At 47.5% G+C, this 23,153-nt stretch overlaps 1 protein-coding gene across 1 annotated transcript in view; it reads left to right on the top strand.

Annotated features, from left to right (window-relative positions):
• The window catches only part of LOC147113767 (serine/threonine-protein kinase 32A-like), a 653,668-nt gene that overhangs the window by 238,764 nt on the left and 391,751 nt on the right, over positions 1–23,153 (top strand). The window contains exon 4 of the mRNA XM_085995084.1: positions 6,936–7,109. Within this exon, the coding sequence (XP_085851210.1) occupies positions 6,936–7,109 (174 nt within the window). The remainder of the gene's footprint in view (positions 1–6,935; positions 7,110–23,153) is intronic.

Here is a 23,153-nt window from a genome sequence, read left to right as displayed (position 1 = left end):
AGATAGAATTCAAAGGTACGAAACAGCATGGCAATGCTGATGGCCTGTCGCGCCTGCCATTACCTGAAGATGAAGACACGACGGAAGTTGACCCTGTTGAGTTATTTCATTCGACCATTATCGAGTGTTTACCTGTCACCGACGCAAGTATTGAAAGAGAAACCAGGAACGACCCGACACTGTCCAGAGTCTACGAGGTGACAGTGAAAGGATGGCCAACACGGGGTGATCCTCTGTTACCGGCATTCTCGGCAAGGCGAGACCAGCTGTCCGTCTGCCATGGTACTTTGATGTACGGGACAAGAGTGATTATTCCTCCCAAGTTAAGGGAAAGAGTTTTAAAAGAACTACATGAAGGTCATCTGGGGGGAGTTAAAATGAAAAGTCTTGCTAGGGCTTACGTATGGTGGCCGGGTATTGACCAACAGATTGAGGAGTTAACGAAAAGCTGCGCTGGGTGTCAAAAAGTGCAAAATGCACCTCCGATAGCACCGCTACACCCATGGGAATGACCTTCAGCCCCATGGCAACGCGTACACATTGACTTTGCTGGTCCATTCATGGACTCCATGTTCCTAATCGCGGTGGACGCACATTCCAAATGGCCAGAAGTCATCAAGATGAATACCACTACTTCAGAAAAGACAATTGCGGTGTTAAGAACAATATTCGCAAGGAACGGATTGCCAGAACAGATCTGTTCGGACAACGGACCACAGTTTGTATCGGAAGAATTCCAACAATTCTTAAAGAAGAATGGAGTTAAACATTATACCTCTGCCCCATATCATCCGGCGACAAACGGGTTGGCTGAAAGGTTTGTCCAGACATTCAAAAAGGCTATTAAGGCCATGAATGATGATCAGATTCCGCTGCAACACAAGGTCGATAAGTTCCTGATGTCATATAGAAACGCCGATCATGCTGTGCCTAACCAAAGTCCTGCTATGATGTTTTATAACAGGAGGTTGCGGTCCAAGTTGGACTTGTTAAAACCAAATGTGCGGAGGGAAGTGGAAAACAAACAGTTTCAGCATATTAACAACAAGACCACTCGAACTTTCGACATAGGACAACCAGTGATGGCAAGGGGCTATGGAAACGACAAATGGCAGTCCGGAACAATCCGGGCCAGACAAGGACCTCTGATGTACACCGTAGATATTGGTCATAATGTGATAAGGCGTCATGCGGATCAACTGGTAGAGTCGAGAGCAAGGGTCGAACCCATGGTTGTGACAGAGACAGCTGTGGAAGACGTTCATGAACCTGAAGCATCTACCTCGGCCGAGAATGTATTTGATGATGATGATGACACCCAATACATTGGCAACCAACTAGAGGAGGCACCTCAACAACAAGAATCAGAGACCACTGAAAGGCGTTATCCAAGCCGAATCAGAAAGCCTCCTGAGAGACTGAACCTTTGAACTGTTATACCTGAAGTTATATATGTATATATGTTATGTTTATTTGGGGATATGACTGTTAAGCTAAAAAGGGAGGATTGTGGTGTATGTAACCTGTTCCACCTTAAGAGAACTTAAGCCTGGTCCACCTTAAGAAAGGTACTACTTTCTTTGGCTGCTGTATACGTAATACCGGTGGTGACCACACCGGTATATAAGCACAGTGTAATAATATTGTATTCAGTATAGTCCGACCTCCAACCAGTAAAGACCTGTTGAATTTACTCTTGTGGTCTGTGTAGTAATTCTCACTATAACACACAGACTTAACAGTATCATCATCCTCCATGATGGGAAGATGCTCTAAGTCCATTTCTGGGGAGAGGAATTTAAAAATGAGTGTAGGATCATTCAAGAACGATACCCATTTATCATATCGGATCTGGGTGGCTCTTTTTTCATCAGAGGCCTTCCTCAATACTGATCTTAAATCGGGAATCTCAGTATAGATGGTAATGGGGTATTTCCCTTGAAGGGTTCGTGCCTTGATGAGGCATTGGACTACCATAGTCATTACCCTTTCTTTTTAAATGTACCTCCTTTCAACATTGGAAAAGTTATAAGAATGGAACTGAATGGGCACTATTCTCTTTTCATTATAGAAAACTGCAACTGCCACTTTAGGTGATGACCTGAGATGAATATTGAGGGGAACTTGTAAGTCCCTCTGTTCCAGGTCTATGGCTTTTTGTACCTCTCGGCATAATTGTTGCAATTTTGTGTAATCGTCTGGTGAAAATATGAATGGTCCTTTTGCTGCTTCGCCCACTCTAGCATACAGGGGTGCTGAGAGCTCGGCAAAGGTTGGCGTAATGGATCGAGCAAAATTCAGCAGTCCTAAACTTGCTTGCAGATTTTTCAGAGTTTTAGGATATGGAATGGTGGCTAATTTTTCTTTATAGGGTTGAGTTAATCCTCTACCATTTCCAGTTATTCACAGGCCCAGAAAATCTACCTCTTCCCTAACTAGTTGACTCTTTTTTATGTTGATTAAGTACCCAGCAGTTGTAAGTCTGGATAAAACACTATCAATGTCTTTCAAGTGCTCTTGGAGATTGTCATGTGACAGATATATATCGTCCACATAAGAATTGACGTTAGGTAGGTCTTTTGAAAGGTCAATGATGTGGGCTGACAAGAGAACGGGACTGTTTTGAAATCCCTGGGGCAATCTGGTCCAGCAATACTGATAACCATCGGGTCCAGTCATCGCAGTTTTTGGCCAATCAGCTTTTTCGATTGGATGTGACCAGAAGCCGTTTGCTAGATCAATACAAGATTTATATTTTCCCCTCATGATTCCAGAGAGAAGGACTGTGGAATTTTGCTGTTGTGCAGTATGTGGGGCCGTTACTTTATTTAAGGCTGTATAATTGACCACTAATCTCCACCTTCCATCTGGTTTAGCAACACCAAACAATGGTGAATTAGTTCTAGATGCCATTCTGATTAAGACGCCTTGTTCTGTTAGTTCTTTGAGCGTTGTTAGGAGATCTATTTTTCCTTTGTGGACTTGAATAGGCCACTGTTTTTTAGGTTTGTGCCAGTCAGCATCAAGTGGGTGGGGTTTGATGTCTATCTTTCCAGATTGATTTGGATGGCGTAGATAAGGGTAGTATCTACTAATGAGTTGCTCGAGGAGGTCTTTGCCTCCCCCCTCTAGGCAAGTTCGATCAAGCTGTGTCCGAACATGTTTTTCCCTGTCATCCTGGTCTGTGGATGCTTCTACAGGTCTGGTTGAGATTTTAAGGTAATGTTTCATGTCTGGTTGTCCTATAATGAGAGAACAGGCCAATTGTGGTACCAGTCCTACATCTAGGGTCACAGTGATTCCATATATGGTAATAGGTATTTTGTAAAAATTAATTATTTTGGTTTTGTCTTGTGTGAATCCCCCTAATGGTCTTTTACAAATTGGGCTCCCCAAATCTGTCTACTTAGTTTTTATAATTGCAGGATCTATTACAGTGTAATCAGCTCCCGTATCAAACAGGGCCTTCACTTGTGTGTTTGTGGGCAAGGTTGCCATGGCATAGGAGAATTCAAGAGGCCCTGGCTGGGTGCCAGGCCTTCATACCTGGGATTGTTCATCCTCAGGATGCTGAGTTTCATTTGCTGCTTTGTCTTTAATTATTTTAACTGATTTTTGTTCCTCCCTCTTGGGGGTATCATGTTTTCCAGATCCCTTAGGGGGTTTGTCGGACCATTTATTATCTTGACGATCCTCCTGTTGGGGTAGACGTTGGTTCTGCCGGGAATCTTTTTAATCCCCATTTCGGTTTTCTCAGTATCCTCCCATGGCTCTCTGATAGTTTTGGCCAGTGTAGAAACTGTCCCCATAGGGAGTCCACTGTCCTTCGCTTTCCTTTCGAGGTCTAGCCCCTCGTCTATCCCATCTTTCTGGGGAGAAATCTTTCTCGTATTGTGGGCGAGTTGGGGGTGTAAATCTTCTGGAATACCCTCTTGGGGGCCCCGAGCCACGAGTTTGTGTCTGGGCGGGGTGGACTTGAGACTTCGGTCTATATAGTCCTTGTTTCTGAGTACCAAAGGTACCTTCTCCGGTTTTTTTATCCCTAGTTTCTGATCTCATTATAGGTTTAGTTTGTGGTAGGCCTAAGAGGTCATGATTTAATTGGATAATGCGATTGACATTATCCCATCTTTGTTGGTTATCCCGATAATCCTTTAGAGCACCCTCACAGGCAAGTTTGAGGGCTGTATTTTGGTATTGATTGGCCAGGCAACCATGGACAATGTCCCAGTTATCCGGTGTAAGTACTTTGCCTAATCTGTAGGCAGCTACCAGCCCTTTAGTTGTGGCTGTATTAGTGAGTATTTCCTTGATGGAACCCATTACATGCCCTTCCTGAGTTGCCATGAGAACATAAGCATATATTTGAACCCAGTTGTTACACTGGTTTAATGGGGGAATTAAGTCTGAACTTAGTATCATTTGTAGTAGTTGCCTCAGGTGTTGGGCATTCCAATCTTGGCAACAGGTTTCCAATTTATCAAGGTTAGTTAAAATCCAGCAGGTTTTTTCCTGGCTGGTGTTTCCCGGTGTACCACACATTGTGTAGATAGAGCTCAGGTTTACTTGACCTAAGGGCGCAATTTGTGGTTGCTGGGGTTGGCTTGCTGGACCAGTAATCATTGCACCTCCAGCATTTAAATAAGATTGAGCTAGTGCCTGTCGACATTGATTATAATGGATTCTAAGCTGTCTATAGTTTTCTCGAAGATTGTGGTCATTTATTTCATCATGAGCTTGCCAGCTTAACCGGAATCCATGGCCCCCAGCAGCATAGGCTGCTCCATGTCCTGCTATTCAGCCATGGTTGCCACCACCTTGTTGGGCACCGTTCATTAGGCCTCCCAATTGTGCCGGTGTGCACCTTTTCATTAAGGAATTTAGTGGATTTGGAGAATTTGTTTGATTATCCCGCAGGATATTCTGTATCCCCTGGTTCTGGGGATCAACATTAATCGTGCAATGAGTTCTAACAGCTCCGTCGGCATCAAAGCCTTCTATTTAAAAAATTATCACTTGGTCTTGTGGAGGTACAGGAATAGCATTATTTCCCCTAATAAAGCAATCGTTTGAATTGCCTAATAAAAAGACTTGGCCAATTCCGACAGGGTTTGCCATTTCGTCAGGACCTAACCTTGGTTAGGGTTTAATATGAACTTTATAAGAAATTTCTAGACCTCAATGGCATATTGGGGGAGTTCTGATTTAAGTTCTACAAGGCCTGATCAGGGACTTTTCGTCTCTAGAGACTTAAATCTGGGTCTTAGTACCACTGTCAGTAAAACACTCCTTCTATACTTAACAATCTACAAGATGGATATAGATATAAATATAAGTATAGGTTCTGTATCAACTCGTTAACACACGTTGGGCGCCAACTGAAAGGGATTATTACTAGTCCTAGCCCCATTTGGGCTACCCCAGATCAGGCGTATTCCCCAGACGTTCACCTTCAACTAAAGTTAGAGGTAGCCGAATCCTAATGACGCTTAATTGGGTCTAAAGGTCCAGACTATCTCTCCCTAAAGGAAAGGAATGACCTGAAGATGTTACCGTCCTCCAGATAGCACTTTTCACAGAATCACAGAATCACAGAAACCCCACAGCGCAGATAGAGGCCATTTCGGCCCATCGAGCCTGCACCGACACATATCCCACCCGATCCCCGTAACCCCTACACCAACACATATCCCACCCTATCCCCCTAACACTAAGGGTCAATTTATCATAGCCAATCAACCTAACCCGCACATCTTTGGACTGTGGGAGGAAACCGGAGCACCCGGAGGAAACCCACGCAAACACGGGGAGAATGCTAAGTTTAGCTAGACTGTAACCTTCTGGACATTATGAGGATCCGGTAAACTCCCCCAGAATTCTGCAACTCCTCACCAAAGAGTGTACAGAGATTGAGTTCGCGAGTTTGATATAGAAGTAATATGTGAGACAACTCTAAAAAAATATAGATTTATTAAAGAACCAACATGTAACTTATAGCTGGTGATTCAATCGCAACATTAACAGTTCCAAATACAGAAAACTTACAATTCTATTATCAGAGATTCTTATTCTCAAATCTTAACTTCGTTACATTTTTACATTTCTTAGTCTTATTCCAGGATATCCACCAAAATCAAATACAAGTACCTTTTTGATCCCCGAGATATAAAGAGTTGAAGACTTGCAGAGCTTGCCTCTGAAGCCTGAGAATCGCTTTGCCCCTTCAAGCGAATCTATCTTCCCATTTGAAAGTCCAATTTTTATACTCTTTCTCAGTGGTATACCCTTTGAAGTTTTCTGCTGATGTAAGCTAATTATCTCTAGTCATTTTTCTGTTGACTCCTGCTATTCTTACAGTTAGTTCAGCTTGTAGCAAGCAGACTTGTGTCTCTTGTGTAGGTCTCAAGCTTAACACAAAAACAATATAGAGCAGTGCATCTATTTGATGTCATTCTTACGAAGGTCTTCTGTTTGTATCTTTTGCATTTAGAACACCTCACTTAGGATGATCTACGCAATTCTTAATCACCTCAGCTGGTTGTACCACAGACTCGTGTCTCCTGTGTTCTAAGTTTAACATAAAAACGATTTGGCGGCAGGTGTTTCTTTAATGTTCTGTGTTTCTTTCCGAAGTGTTGGTTTATAACACTTAAACTTGGTATAGTATTGTGTTCCTTCCAAGGCTTCAGACTTTTAGGAACCTCCAACCTTCTACTTCAATAGGGCTATTGTCTCAGAGTCAACAACTTATCTTATCTCAATATCCTGTATGCTGTTCACGGCTTTAGATTGTTAAGGCTTCCAGACTTCCAAACCCAGTATGTCATGTTTTAATAAGGCTTTTTCTTTCATAGAATGTGTATTTTTCTGAATATGGCATATTCCTTCACACTGTAAGGCTTGTCAACAATCTCCGCTTATATCTGTCCTTTCAGGTATTCGTTTCAGGATGAGGAGGATATGTTCATGGTGGTGGACCTCCTTCTGGGTGGAGACCTTCGTTATCATCTGCAACAGAATGTTCACTTTAAGGAGGAAACGGTGAAGCTTTATATTTGTGAGCTGGCTCTGGCATTGGATTATCTACAGAGCAGACACATCATTCACAGGTGGGTCATTCAGACCGCACAGGACAGTGTTAATTATAAATGAAGTGTTATCCCTGGTAGAGTGAACTCCCTTTTTGGAAGTGATGGCTATCACTTTTGGTCATTATTAAACAGTATGGAAAGTTGAGCTCAAGGAAGGCATAGATGGAATACATGCTTTAAGGGCATTATTGCTATAATGGAAAAGCCTCTTTAATAAACTGACTAGATCTATTATGTTGCTCACGAGTGAAAATCCAGTTTATCAGACAGACCATTGGCTACAGTGTGATTCTCAAATCTGTTCTTGGAGGCTTAATTATTTTTAAACAGAATAAAAACATTGGTACAAATGGAATTAATACATCATGTCACCAATAATATCACTTCACACACCCTCTGTTTTCAAACTTGGTGAAGCATCTCATGTGACACTGGACCATATGACGGTGTCTCTTTAGGAAGGTTGGGATTCCAATTCATCCTTACTTAGATTCTTTTTCAGTATTTATTTGTTGATATTTGTACAGTGCCTTAGCACATCCAGACAAAGGGTAGACATCTGAGCCTAGAAATTACTGTTAGCAATGAACACATGTGTATGACGTTCCTCTATCTGCTATTTTAAAGCAGGTGTTAACAAGTTTAAAGTAATATAGTTAGAAGTAATTTCTAGGCTCTGGGTTGAAATCACACTGTGCAATAGTAACCCACTTAAAATAGCACAATGTCATCTGAACACATTGACACTTTTCTATGTTACAGTTGCACAGTGTGATTTCGACCCATTAGTCTTGAGATATTTATCTTGACTTTGCCTTCAACCACTGCTGAGACTAAGTCTGAATGTCAACAACAACTTGCATTTATATAGCGCCTTTAACATAGTAAAGCACCCCAAGGCGCTTCGCAGGAGCGTTATCAGACAAAATTTGACACCGAGCCACATAACGAGATATTAGGACGGGTAACCAAAAGCTTGGTCAAAGAGGTAGGTTCTATGGAGCGTCTTAAAGGAAGAGAGAGGGGTAGAGAGGCGGAGAGGTTTAGGGAGGGAATTCTGGAGCTTAGGGCCTAGGCAACTGAAGGCACGGCCGTCGATGGTGGAGTGATGAAAATCCGAGATGCTCAAGAGGCCAGAATTGGAGGAACGCAGGGATCTCAGAGGGTTGTAGGGCTGGAGGAGGTTATCAAGCAGATAGGGTATGCCTGAGCACATAAAATCCCTAACCACATTGTCTCTATACATATCATCTCTTAACTACAAACAGACGAGTATATATTGATGGATAGTGGAGCAAACCAGTTAATCTCTTTCCGATAGTGTTGGCTTGCGAGCGGAATGTCAGATGGCATACCAGAGGAACTCTGTACTCCTCTCCAAAATTGCCATGGGATCTCTGTATCCACCTGAACAGTGCCATGGGATCTCTGTATCCACCTGAACAGTGCCATGGGATCCCTGTATCCACTTGAACAGTGCCATGGGACCTCTCTATCCACCTGAACAGTGCCATGGGATCTCTGTATCCACCTGAACAGTGCCATGGGATCTCTGTATCCACCTGAACAGTGCCATGGGATCCTTGTAGCTGCCTGAACAGGCAGACGGGGCCTTAAATAAATTAAAGCCTCAAAGACAGCATTTGCATCAATGCAGCTCTCCCTCAGTACTTACGTGTCAGCGCTATCACCTCTGGGTCAGCAAGTTATGGATTCTAAGCCATACTCCAGAATTTGAGCCCATATTCTAAACCAACGCTTTGGTGCATTGTCGGTAGTGCTGTCTTTTGGATGAGATGTTATGCCTCCTTCCACCCTTCTTCATCTAGCTCTATCAACAAGGTTATGTGCGCAAACCTTGGGATGTGACTTGAATCTACAACCCTGTGACTCATAAGGAAGAACAATACCAGTTGAGCCAAGCTGACGCTCAGTATTAGTCAATATTGTATGTACGTTACTTTATATCACCCATTTGGAGCTTATTTGCAGATTATTTGTTTTACTGATTAGTAAACAGCTCCTCGTGCTCTCAGTGGATGATTCTATCTTTTCATTGCTTAATGCCTGTTTATCCTACTTTTTTTGCCTATAAGCTCTCTTTTTCTTAGTTGTTTGGGCACCTTCCCTTACAGCATGTCTGTCTGACTGATGTTTTGATTAGTTTCATCTCTTCCTCTCATGTTTTCTTGCTTGATCTTCTCCAATTTCTTCTCACACCCCTTATTCTTCACTGTTGCTCCTGAGCTGTGTTTCTTTTGTGTCTGATTCACACTTTTTAAAAATCTCTATTCTCTCATTCTTCACTTGTTGGCTCATTGCTAATTCTCACTCAGCAAGCTGTCTCTCTCTTGCTCTCTCCCTTGCTCTCTCTCACTCTCTCTCTCCAGAGGGTGGTAGGGGTCTGGAACTCACTGCCTGAAAGGGTGGTAGAGGCAGAAAGCCTCAATCACATTTTAAAAATACTTGGATATGCACATGAAGTGCTGTAACTTACAAGGATACAGACCAAGTTCTGGAAAGTGGGATTAGGCTGGATAGCTCTTTGTTAGCTGGCACAAACAAGATGGGCCGAATGCCCTCCTTCTGTGCTGTAAATTTCTATGCACTAGAGAGGGTACAGAGGAGATTTACAAGGATGTTGCCGGGAGTAGAGAATCTTAGCTATGAGGAAAGACTGGATAGGCTAGGTCTGTTTTCCTTGGAACAGAGGAGGCTGAGGGGAGACCTTATTGAGGTGTATAAAATTATGAGGGGCATAGATAAAGTGGATAGAAAGGACCTATTTCCCTTAGCAGAGGAGTCAAAAACCAGGGGGCACAGATTTAAAGTAATTGATGGAAGGTTTAGAGGGGATTTGAGGGGAAATTTCTTCACCCAGAGGGTTGTGGGCATCTGGAACTCACTGCCTGAAAGGGTGGTAGAGGCAGGAGCCCTAACCACATTTAAAAAGTACTTGGATGTGCACTTGGGATGCTCTAACCTGCAGGGCTACGGACCAAGAGCTGGGAAGTGGGATTAGGCTGGATAGCTCTTTGTTGGCCGGCGCGGACACAATGGGCCAAAATGGCCTCCTTCCGTGCTGTAACTTTCTATGATTCTATGATTCACTTGCTCTCTCTCTCTTGCACTGTCATGCTTTCTCTCAAGCTCTCTCTTGCTCGCTCTCTCTCCCTCATGCTGTCTCTCTCTTGCTTTCACTCTCTCTCTCGCTTGCTCTCTCTCTTGCTCGCTCTCTCCCCCTCTCATGCTCTCGCTTCCTCGCTCTCGCTCCCTCTCTCCCTCTCGCTCTCTGCTTCTTGCTCTCTCTCTCCTTAGCCTGTTTTTTAGTCTTGTTAATTCTCTCTCTCTGTCTTCCCCAACTCGGGTTGCATTTCTTAATCACGCTGCTAAATTTCTCTCTCTTCCACTCTTCAGATTGTGGTTCTTAATCTAGCTGCTATTTTATCCACCTGATTTCTCTTTCTCCTTCCCTCTGGCTGTTTGTCTTGCTGCTAATTCTCTCTCTATCTCTCTAGCTCCCTCTCTCCTTTCTCTTCCTCTCTCTCTCCTTCTTTCTCTCCTTCTCTCTTCTCTCTCTCCCGCTCTCTCTCTTCCCCTCTCTCCCTTCCCCTCTCTCCTTCTCCCCCTCTATCTCTCTCTCCTACTCAGTTTTGTTTCTTTGTCTTGCTAATTCTCACTGTTCTTACAATCAATCTTTATGATGTTACGGAAGCTCAACGTAAACTCGAGGAACAGCACCTCATCTTCCGATTAGGCAGTCTGCAGCCTTCCGGACTCAATATCGAGTTCAACAATTTCAGATCATAAGCTCGGCCCCCATTTCATTTTCTCTTGTAATTGTTCCACTCCTTTCCCCCCGCTTTCCTTTTGTTTCTCTCTCACACCTGGCAGCTATGTTTTGCCCTGCCAGTACACTTTACACCTAACCCCAGCCTATTACCATCTCGTCTAGCTTCTAATCTCTTTTACTTCTTTTGTTTCTTTTATTCTTTTGTCCGATCGCAGCCCTGCCTTCGATCTAGTTTCTTTTCTTTCCAGTTTTGAAGAAGGGTCCAACCCGAAACGTCAACTCAAATTTCTCTCCACGGATGTTGCCTGACCTGCTGAGTTTTTCCAGCATTTTCTGTTGTTTTTTATGATGTTACTGCTGTTTTTGTCTCATCACCATAGAATCTTTAATTAAGAGTTAGAAACATACGCATTCACTTTCTTGGACTTTCTGGTCCTTTTGCTATGAGATAAATTGACTTGAAAATATTAGCGAATACTGTTGAGGCAGAGAGAGAATGAATAGTTAAGCCTTCAGTCACAGTGAGAAGCTTGTCAGAGTCCAACAGGGCAAGAGAATGAGAAATTTGTCATCGTCACATGGTTGTGGGTTTATTCCCAGTGATTTATAATGTAATCAACACGAGTCTGCAGTGTAAACCTTTTACTTTGTGCACATATGTACTGACACTCAATCAATATCAGACACAATCTCCCTCCCACAGCTAATCAGCCTGTTGCTTCATCAGGTATAAAGAGAATTCAGTGTTATACAATCAGAATGGCCAGCACGACACCAAGACTGAAACACAGTGGGCCAGGTTTTGCAGCGTGCCCAGTTAGATAGACTTGTTCGTGCACATTTAGGTTTTTGTAATTTTTTGCCCACTAAGTTGCTGGAATTGTGAGCTGATAACGGAGCAGCGAGGGCAAACGGGCATTTGGGACCCCAGTGAACAATGGGTCAAACAGTGATTCTCCTTAACCAGTGAGATTTAAAGATTGAGAAATAAACAGAGGAAGGACTGAGAAGGAGGGTGAATTGCAGTGGGTGAATTCAATGTCAAATCAGGTATAGAAAGAGAGGGAAAGAGAGATTGGATTAAGAGAGAGAGAAAAAATAGACAAAAAGGAAAAGTAAAAAAAAAATAATTTAAAATTTGAAATTTTTAAAATCTCCTAAAACTATTCACAACATGAAAGAATGAGATTCCACACTTAAAATTGTTCACTTTCTGGGATAGAGAGGTTGATTGGCAGTCATGAACAATTATCACATTAAAAGGGTACGTACGCTATTAAATACTAGACTTAACTTTCTGTGGCGATTTAATGGGCAATTAATGTGCAAATGTAGCAACTTCATGAAAATCACCAAGAGGTTAAGTGCGTGATGCCGTTCTCGCAAAGCAGTTTGTGGTGATTTGTAATTGATGTGGGTATCTGTTCCTCACGACAAGTATCTGGCCGATTTACGCATTAATCACGGCGTGCATCGTTCACATGCTGTTCTAATTTCATCAGAATCTGGCCCAGTGTATCATCCCACTAAATGGTGCATGACGTCTTCATTACCCATCACCCACCACCCAACTGTGCCACAGGTCCTTGCAAAGGTGTGAGGACCATGTGACAGCTGAGGCTATTGCTAAGCCTGCTGCTGAGGAGATCTAAAGTGAAAGCCAAAATTCTGAAATTAAAACAGAAAATGATGGAATTTCACAGGCTCACCACATCAGTTTCCTCACAACGACCTTTCCATCTTTGCCCTCCGACACAAATTAAGCAAACTCAATGAAAACTTCAAGATGGTAGAGTAGATTTTACTGATTTGCATGGAGCTTGGAGCACAAATTAATTTTATCTCATTGAAACATATAAAATTCTTAAAGGGCTTGACAAGGTAGGTGCTGAGAGGCTGTTACCCCTGGCTGGAGAGTCTAGAACTAGGGGTCACAGTCTCAGAATAGGGGCCAGCCATTTCGAACTGAGATAAGGAGAAATTTCTTAACTCCGAGGGTGGTGAATCTTTGGAATTCCCTACCCCAGAGGGCTGTGGATGCTCAGTTGATGGGTATATTCAAGACAGGGATCGATAGATTTTAGGGAACTGGGAATCAAGGGATATGGGGATAGGGTAGGAAAGTGGAGTTGATGTTGATGTTTAGCCATGACCGTATTGAATGCAGGCTCGAGGGGCCGTAAGGCCTACTCCTGCTCCTAATTCTTGTGTTTTTGTGTTTTTTTGTTACTGTGCAGAAAATTCTGCAAGAACCAACTGACTTTACTCCCAAATTCCTGATGCCCTGGGAGTGTGAATTTATAAAATCTATCCAGGTTTCTCATCTTCCTCCTGGGTTCTGGTAGCTTTCCGGTCTGAACTTTAATTGCTTTTATACTGTTTTACTTTGGATATCCTAGGGACAAGAATCCACGAGTTGGCTTCTGATATTTATGCTGCTAAATTCAGCTCCCTTATCCTGTTGGCAGATTCATAAACCCAGGTAATACTGGATAAAGAGCTGGATTTAGTAGTATAAACACAGAAGACAGCCAGCTCACCGATTCAGGTTTCCTAGAATCCGAACGAAGGCAACGGCAAAGACTTCCAACAGCTTCAGATCTTCGTGGCCTTCCCTGTTTTCCCACTAGATTTTCTCAATTTCTGTTGCTTTCCGTTCTATTTTAGAGCCATGTCTGCATCACCCCTTTGCCTTTCATATAACTAATGCTTTCGTAGTTGAGAAAGTAAAAGAAAGTCTTGCATATCTGTAGCGCCTTTCACGACCTCAGGATATCCCAAAGCGCTTTACAGCCAATTTTTGAAGTGTACTCACTGTTCTAATGTAGGAAATGCGGCAGCCAATATGCACACAGCATAGTCCCACAAACAGCAACATGATAGTGAGCAGATAATCTGTTTTAGTAATGCTGATTGAGGAAAAGCATTGGTCAGGACATCTCCCCAGCTCTTCTTCGAATAGTGCCATGGGATCTTTTATGTCCACCCGAGAGGGCAGACAAGTCATCGGTTTGACATCTCATCCAAAAGGCGGCACCTCCAACAGTACAGCATCCCCTCGGTACTGCACTGAGAATGTCAGCCTAGATTTTGTGCTCAAGTCTCTGGAGTGGGACTTGAACCCACAACCTTCTGACTCAGAGGCCAGAGTGCTAGCACTAAACCAAGACTGACTACAGTGGAATCCTCCCCCATTGACTGTAGGGCGCTGAGCAGTGGAGGGAATAGAAGAGCAACCATGCATGTGCAGTTGTTTAGAAGGCATAACTTGCATTGCATGAGCCAGTGGTGAAAAAATTGTGGCTGGGGAAAAAGTGAACGGCACAGGCTGATTTGAAAAAACTGACCATTAATTGACCAGGGTTAAAAAGCTGACCCTGGAGCCGCCTTGGAAACCTCTGAGGTGGTGCTCGATTTGTTTGGTAGTAATGGTGCCACCTCATTTATACGACATCAGCTGTAATATAAACAGCGCTGTGTGGCGACACGCCACCACTGGACACAATCCGCTCATGGCGGTACGGACAGTTTAAGCAGACGCCCCCAACCGGGGGCCCTTTCCTCCAGCAACTTGTTTCCCACAGGGACAGGCTGCCGGGAACACTTCCTGTCTGGGGAGTATTTAAGTCAGGCGCGGGCTCTTCCTGTTTCCTGTTTTGCCATGAGGCTGAAATAAAAAGCTGTTCTGTTTTACTAGCTCTGGTCTCGACTCCCACGTTTGCCGCGGTATCTCAACACTGGTGACCCCGACGCTCAGGACGAATCCTAAGCTAGCATGGCGGATACAAACGCAGTCACGGTTAAATTACCAGACTTTTGGGAAAACTTGGCCGAAGCCTGGTTCGTTCAAGCCGAGTCCAGATTCCGGCTGAAAGGCATCACAGGCGACACCACGAAGTACGACTACCTCGTCTCCTCGCTCACGTACGCTACCGTCCCCAAAGTTTGGGCAGCGCTGCAGGACCCACCACAGAATGGCAAGTACGAACATCTGAAGGCTGCGCTCCTTAAAAAATTTCAAACGTCCTCTTACCAGCGCCACTGCCAACTCCTTGACCTCCCCGGTCTCGGTGACGCTTCACCATCAGACCTGCTTTCCCACATGCTGTCCCTCGCGGACGACAAGCCCCCCGGCGCCCTCTTTCGCACGCTTTTCATTCGGCAGCTTCCCGTCAGCATCCGCCCGCTCATTGTGGAGTCCGGCTCCACGGACCTGAATGATATAGCAGAAAAGGCCGACCGGCTGCTCTCTGCACAGTCCGCGCGCGACGTCACGCCCGACCTCGCGGCAACGACCACGCGGTCCCCCCGGCCCACCAGGCCCACCCGCCCTACCCCTCCGGGCCACTGTTACTACCACACCCGTTTTGGCACTAAGGCCCAACGCTGCACGCCACCGTGTACCTTCAATTCCCCCCCCGCACCGGCCCCCGCGATGGCCGTGGGGCAAAAGGGGCCTCTACTGTACGTCACTGACGACAGAACCAACCGCCGATTTCTGTGCGACACAGGGGCCCAGCACAGCATCACCCCCGCCTCCGCCCTCGAAATCCAACACGGCACACGAGGTATCATGCTGGCCGCCGCCAATGGCTCGGACATCCGCACATATGGCACCCGTATGGTCACGCTCGACCTCGCGGGCCGCCGCTACCGCTGGGAGTTCCTCACCGCCGAGGTCCTCTGCCCACTCATCGGCGCCGACTTCCTACGCGCCCACGGCCTCCTTGTCGACATTCCGAGGCACCGCCTCGTCGACGCCAACACTATGGCCACCATCCCCGGCGCCTTTACCCCGGACCGTTCGGCCGGCCTGACGACCTACTGCTTCGCCAGGGCCGTGGACGACTACTCGGCACTCCGAGCCGAGTTTCCCGCCCTCACCAACCCGACCTTTTCGGCCAAAGCCGCCAAACACGGGGTGGAGCACTATATCCCCACCACCGGCCCTCCAGTTTCTGCCCACGCCCGCAGGCTCAACCCGGCCAAGCTGGAAATCGCGCGGGCCGAGTTCACCACCATGGAACAACTCGGCATCATCCGCCGCTCCAGCAGCCCCTGGGCCTCGCCCCTCCACATCGCCCCTAAGCCCGGCGGAGGCTGGCGCCCTTGTGGGGACTACCGCCGCCTTAACGACGCCACCACCCCCGACCGATACCCGGTGCCTCACATCCAGGACTTCTCGGCCCGACTGGCCGGACGAACCGTCTTTTCCAAAGTCGACCTGGTGCGCGGTTACCACCAAGTCCCCGTACACCCCGCGGACATCCCCAAAACGGCCGTCATCACCCCATTCGGCCTGTTCGAGTTCCTGAGGATGCCCTTCGGCCTCAAGAATGCAGCCCAGGCTTTCCAGCGCCTTATGGACTCGGTCCTGCGGGACCTGAACTTCCTATTCGTCTATCTAGACGACATTCTCGTGGCCAGCTCCTCCAAACAGGAACATCTCGAACACCTTCGCGTCCTGTTCGGGCGCCTAGCCCAACACGGGCTCATCCTCAGCCCGGCGAAGTGCCAATTCGGCCTAACCGAGATCGATTTTCTCGGTCACCACATCAACCCTGCTGGGGCCGTCCCCCTGCCCAACAAGGTGCAGGCCGTCCAGCAGTTCCCCCGCCCCACAACCATCAAGGGCCTCCAGGAGTTCCTCGGGATGGCGAACTTCTACAACAGGTTCATCCCCAGAGCTGCAGCCCTCATGAAGCCCCTATACGACTCCCTCCGAGGTAAATCCGGCAAGATGGCCGTAGCCTGGACCACTGACACGTCAGCCGCCTTCGATGCCACCAAAAACGCGCTCGCCGACGCCACTCTGCTCGTGCACCCGAGGGCCGACGCCCGGGTTGCGCTCACCACCGACGCCTCCGACCACGCGGTCGGGGCCGTGTTCGAGCAGTGGGTTAATGGCGCGTGGCAGCCACTTGCCTTCTACAGCCGCCAACTGCGCCCCCCCGGAGGTCAAATACTCCACTTTCGACCGCGAGCTTCTCGCGCTCCACCTGTCAGTCCGCCATTTCAGGTTCCTCCTGGAAGGCCGCCCCTTCACCGCGTACGTGGACCACAAGCCACTCACATACGCGATGGCCAAGCACACCGAACCCTGGTCCGCTCGGCAGCAACGCCAGCTCGCGGCCGTGTCCGAGTTTACCACGGACATCCAGCACGTCTCCGGTAGAGACAACGTTGTCGCCGACTGCCTTTCCTGTCCCGCCATCTGCGCGAATCACCTCGCGGTCGACTACGCGCAACTAGCAGCGGCCCAGCTCACGGACCCGGACCTCCTCTCGGCGGCTACCAGCCTGCCAGGGCTACGCCTAGCCAAGGTCGCGCACGGGCCCAAAGCCACGGCAGTTACTTGCGACATCACACTCAGCCAACCCAGGCCGGTCGTCCCTGAAACCTGGCGCCGCCGCGTCTTCGACGCGCTTCACGGGCTCTCCCACCCGGGTTCCCGCGCGTCCGTCAAACTCCTCTCCCAGCGTTTCGTCTGGCGCGGCCTCAGCAGAGATGTTCGGACTTGGGCCACCCCTGCCTCGCCTGCCAACGGGCTAAGGTACAACGGCATACAAAAGCACACCTGGGAGATTTCGAGGTACCCAGCCGCCGTTTCGACCACGTACACGTCGACATCGTCGGGCCCCTGCCGCCATCGCAAGTTCAGACTTATCTCCTCACGATGGTCGACCGCTACACACGCTGGCCTGAGGCAGTGCCGCTGACCTCCACCACCACAGCCGACATCGCCAGGGCGTTCGTTAACACCTGGGTAGCGAGGTTCGGCGTACCGGCCGACATAACCTCCGACAGAGGCGCCCAGTTCACCTCCGAACTCTGGACGGCCACAGCACGCAACCTCGGTGTGACGCTCCACCGAACCACGGCGTACCACCCGCAGGCCAACGGGCTTTGTGAACGCTTCCACCGGTCACTCAAGGCCTCACTCCGCACCAGCCTGCAGGACAGTACCTGGACTGACCGCCTACCGTGGGTACTACTAGGCCTACGCACCGCGGTCAAAGAAGACCTCCAGTCCTCGGCAGCGGAGTTAGTCTACGGACAACCACTGCACGTCCCAGGCGAATTCCTTCCGGAGGCTACCACGCCTTGGTTGGCCGACCAGCAGCGGCTCAACTTTTTCTCTTCCGCTCAGCAGTTCGCCCCACTTCCGGTCAACCGACACGGCGAACTCGCACCTCACGTTCCGCCAAATTTACAGCAGGCGCGCTTCGTCTTCGTGCGACACGACGCGCACCGCGGACCCCTGCGACCCCCGTACGACGGACCGTACGAAGTACTACAAACCGGGGACAAGGTCTTCAAGCTGCGACTCGGCGACAGGGTCGAGACAGTCTCCATCGACCGGCTCAAACCAGCACACACAGAACCAGGGGAACAGGTCCCCGTGGCCCGGCCTCCAACTAGAGGCCGTCCCGCCAGCAAGCCAGCACAGCCGGCGGTGAACCGCCAGGCCCCGCCAACTAGACCGGCGATCACGCAGAGCCGCTGCGGCAGAACCATCAGACCACCGTCACGACTCGTCCACTCCTCCTAAGCGGATTCTGGGGGGAGCTCTGTGGCGACACGCCACCACTGGACACAATCCGCTCACGGCGGTACGGACAGTTTAAGCAGACGCCCCCAACCGGGGGCCCTTTCCTCCAGCAACTTGTTTCCCACAGGGACAGGCTGCCGGGAACACTTCCTGTCTGGGGAGTATTTAAGTCAGGCGCGGGCTCTTCCTGTTTCCTGTTTTGCCATGAGGCTGAAATAAAAAGCTGTTCTGTTTTACTAGCTCTGGTCTCGACTCCCACGTTTGCCGCGGTATCTCAACAGCTGCTTATTGTGCCTTTCCAGCTCGCGATTTGTATATTGGTATAAATGACTGCAATCAATCTGAAGTGTTGGCAGAAGGCTGATTGTAATTTGGTCCTATTGAGTTTGAAGAGATTAGCGCTACTTTTATATCACGGTGCTGGTACTTCCAGCTTATGACCTGCATCCGGCGGCAACACCAATGTAAGTTTGCTGGAGCAGCTAAAACTGGCAGCCATGAAGACTGTTTTTAACGGGTCTTCTTGACCACCGTTAATAAATCCAGTTTATTTATACTTGGGTATAAACACAGAAAATGCTGGAAACACTCAGCAGGTCAGGCAGCACCTGTGGAGAGAGAGCGAGAGACAGAGTTAACGTTTCAGGTCGATCAGAAGGTCACTAAAGTATCGTCAGCTGCATGAGACCTGTGTGCCGGTAACTGTCAGCATTGGCACGGTGTTCGAGCAATATAAAAGCAACTTAAATCATGAAGGAAAAGTTTGATTCAATTGTTCACCTCATCTCATTTTAACCTAATGCACATTGAAATGTAATCATCTGGTGATTGCAGGTTAATATGAAATAGGCGTACTTTGACTAATTATGGATTGGTTTCTTCTTTATGCAAATTCAAAATCCTGCACATTGTTATCCAAAATGTCAGAAGACTGTTGATTGCATCTCAATTCAATCAAGCAACATAGCTTGCTTTTAAACTTGATTAACCCTTATGACATTGGCATCGCCTGAGAATTCTGTATCTCCAGGCCGGCTTTTGAAAAGAAATAATTTCACCTCGCACGCTGTGAGGCTCAAAAATCTTCTATGCTACGAGTCCTCCTGACGGATTCCAGATCACCTGGGACGGCTCCTAGCTCTCTGTTACTGGCAAAGCTTCCGACTGTTCTACCTCACCCAGGGCAAACTGCTAGTGAGATTCTGTTTTTACTTTCAATGTTAGGGAATTTATTCTGCTGCCTGAATCCTAACTCGCACCAAGTCCCATTCACCCATTAACCCCTGTGCTCGCTGACCTACATAAGCAATACCTCAATTTTACAATTCTCACACTTGTTTTCAAATCGCTCCATGGCCTCGCCCCTCCCTATCTCTGTAACCTCCTCCAGCCCCACAACCCTCTGAGACCTCTGCGCTCTGCCAATTCTGGCCGCTTGTGCATCTTCGAGTTTCATCGCTCCACCATTTGTGGCCGTGCCTTCAGCTGCCGAGGCCCTGAATCCCTCCCTTAACCTCTCCACCTCTCTACCCTTCTCTCCTCCTTTAACATGTTCCTTAAAACCTACCTCTTTGACCAAGCTTCTGGTCACCTGTCCTAATATCCCCTTATGTGGCTCGGTGTCAAATTTTGTTTGACAACACTCCTGTTAAGTCCCTTGGGATGCTTTACTACGTTAAAGGTGCTATATAAATGCAAGTTGTTGTTGTTGCTGGAGTTGGAAATCAAATATATCATTTTGTGGAGGTTAAAATCAGTTATGTAGATTTATTCTGCATGTGTTGTTGTTGACTGTCGAGGTTGTCAGCTTGCTAAAGGTTATATTAATCAGGCGTGACAATATTATCCAATCAGAAACAAAACTAAAATAAATAGTGACGTAGTCCAGTGACTTAGCAGCGGATGGTTTGGAATACACATTGATGGGCCCAGTCTGACCCAGTGACCATTTTGTTTTCTTTTATTGAGTAACCTAGGTGATTTAGAGGCATCCTGGACAATTGGTGCTCACTCCAAATATTAACGGAATACTCCACGATCAGTTACTACGTAATCCTTATGGCAGTTGATCTGTTTTGGTGTTGGCTGAAAGAAGAGTGTTGGTCAGTATGCTGGAGACATGGGATTTTAATATGCAGCTGAATGAACAGTTGGACCCTTGGTTTAATATCTCATCAACAATGCAGCACTCCTCAATACTATACTGGAGTGTCTTATATATTAAATAGAATTTTCTCCAGAAATATTCTCTAGAAAAGAGAAAACTAAGGGTTGACCTGATAGAGGTCTTTAAGATTATGAAAGGGTTTAACAGGGTTGACGGTAGAGAAGATGTTTCCACTTGTGGGTGAGACCAGAACTAAGGGCCATAAATATAAGATACTAACAAATCCAATAGGGACTTCAGGAGAAACTTCTTTACCCAGAGAGTGGTTAGAATGTGGAATGCACTACCACAAGGAGCAGTTGAGGTGAATAGCATAGATGCATTTAAGAGGAAGCTAGATAAGCACATGAGGGAGAAACAATGGAAGGATATGTTGATGGGGTTAGATGAGAAAGGGTGGGAGGAGGCTCGTGTGGAGCATAAACACCGGCATGGATCTATTGGGCCAAATGGCCTGTTTCTGTGCTGTAAATACTTTGTAATCTGAAGCAGGCCATTTGGCCCAACTGGTCTGTGCTCTATATTAGCCTTCTCCCACCCCCTCTTCATCTAACCTTATCAGTATATTCTTCTATTCCTTTCTCCCTCATGTGCTTATCTAGTTTCCCATTAAATGCACCGATGCTATTCGCCTCAATTACTCCTTGTGGTAGCAAGATTTTAATTCAACCTAGATTTTGAACTCGAGTCCTGGAATGGGGTTTTAACCCATAGCCTTCTGCCTCTGAGGCAAAAGTGCTAACAACTAAGACACTGAGCTGTGGGGATCTCTTCCTTTTTACGGTCCTGACGATGATTCTCTGCCCAAAGCTCAAACCTGTCTTCCTCTTTTAGATGTTGTGAGACCTGCTCTGTACTTCCAGCATTTGATGACTGCACAGTGTTCAATGCCATTCACAACTCCTCAGATAATGAAGCAGATAATGACCAGAGCGACGGACCTGAGTGAGGAGCGAGCAGTGAGGCGGCAGTTAAAAGCGGCGACAGCGAACGAGGCCCGACCAGAGCGACGGACCTGGGTGAGGAGCGAGCAACGAGGCGGCAGTTAAAAGCGGCGGCAGCAAACGAGGCCCGATCAGAGCGACGGACCTGGGTGAGGAGCGAGCAGCGAGGTGGCAGTTAAAAGCAGCGGCAGCGAACGAGGCCCAACCAGAGCGACGGACCTGGGTGAGGAGCGAGCAGCGAGGTGGCAGTTAAAAGCGACGGCAGCGAACGAGGGCCGACCAGAGCGACGGACCTGGGTGAGGAGCGAGGAGCGAGCAGCGAGGCGGCAGTTAAAAGCGGCGGCAGCGAATGAGGCCCGACCAGGGCGACGGACCTGGGTGAGGAGCGAGCAGCGAGGCGGCAGTTAAAAGCAGCGGCAGCAAACGAGGCCCGACCAGAGCGACGGACCTGGGTGAGGAGCGAGCAGCGAGGTGGCAGTTAAAAGCGGCGGCAGCGAACGAGGCTTACCAACTCAGCAGCAGGGGAGAGAGGTAAAAAGTAATCAAAGGATGACGTCACCAGGAAGCAGGTAAGTGATTGGTTGGTGAGTATTTCTCTATTCTTAAACTTTAACTCTGGTTTATAGTTGCTAAGGTCTCTCTGGTGTAGCGAGGACTGTTGGTAAACCATTTAACTGTAGTGTAATTAGTGGGATTGATTGATATCATTTAAATTCAATTAATTAAAGGGTAAGTCATGGCAGGACAGCCCGGCCATGTGGTATGCTCCTCCTGCGATATGTGGGAACTCAGGGACACTTCCTATGTCCCTGACAACTACATGTGCAGGAAGTGCATCCAGCTGCAGCTACTGACAGACCGCATTGCGGCGCTGGAGCTGTGATTGGATGCATACTGGAGCATTCACGATGCTCAGGACATCGTGAATAGCACGTTTACAGAGTTGGACACACTGCAGGTAGAGGTTGGACAGGAAGAAAGGGAATGGGTGACCAACAGGCAGAATAGTAGGCGCAGGCAGGTTGTGCAGGGGTCCCCTGTGGACATCACCCTCTCAAACAGATACACCACTTTGAGTGCTGTTGGGGGGGATGGCGTATCAGGGGAAAGCAGCAGCAGCCAACTTCCTGGCACCAGGGGTGGCTCTGCTGCACAGCACGGGAGGAAAAAGAGGGGTAGAACTATAGTAATAGGGGATTCAATTGTAAGGGGAATAGATAGGCATTTCTGCGGTCACAAACGAGACTCCAGGATGGTGTGTTGCCTCCTTGGTGCAAAGGTCAAGGATGTCTCAGAGCGGCTGCAGAACATCTTGGAAGGGGAGGGTGAACAGCCAGTTGTCGTGGTGCATATAGGCACCAACGATATAGGTAAAAAGCAGGATGAGGTCCTAAAAACGGAATATAGGGAGTTAGGAAGTAAATTAAAAAATAGGACCTCAAAGGTAGTAATCTCAGGATTGCTACCAGTGCCACGTGCTAGTCAGAGTAGAAATAGAAGGATATTTCAGATGAATACGTGGCTAGAGGAATGGTGCAACAGGGAGGGATTCAAGTTCCTGGGACATTGGAACCGGTTCTGGGGGAGGTGGGACCAGTTCAAACCG

The sequence above is a fragment of the Somniosus microcephalus genome, chromosome 8 (assembly GCF_052327205.1).
Source record: "Somniosus microcephalus isolate GS21.2 chromosome 8, FLI_Smic_1.0, whole genome shotgun sequence".
In the NCBI taxonomy this organism is placed as follows: Eukaryota; Metazoa; Chordata; class Chondrichthyes; order Squaliformes; family Somniosidae; genus Somniosus; species Somniosus microcephalus.
Note: the sequence above shows the minus strand (reverse complement) of the source record. Positions and strands in the feature narration are given on the sequence as shown.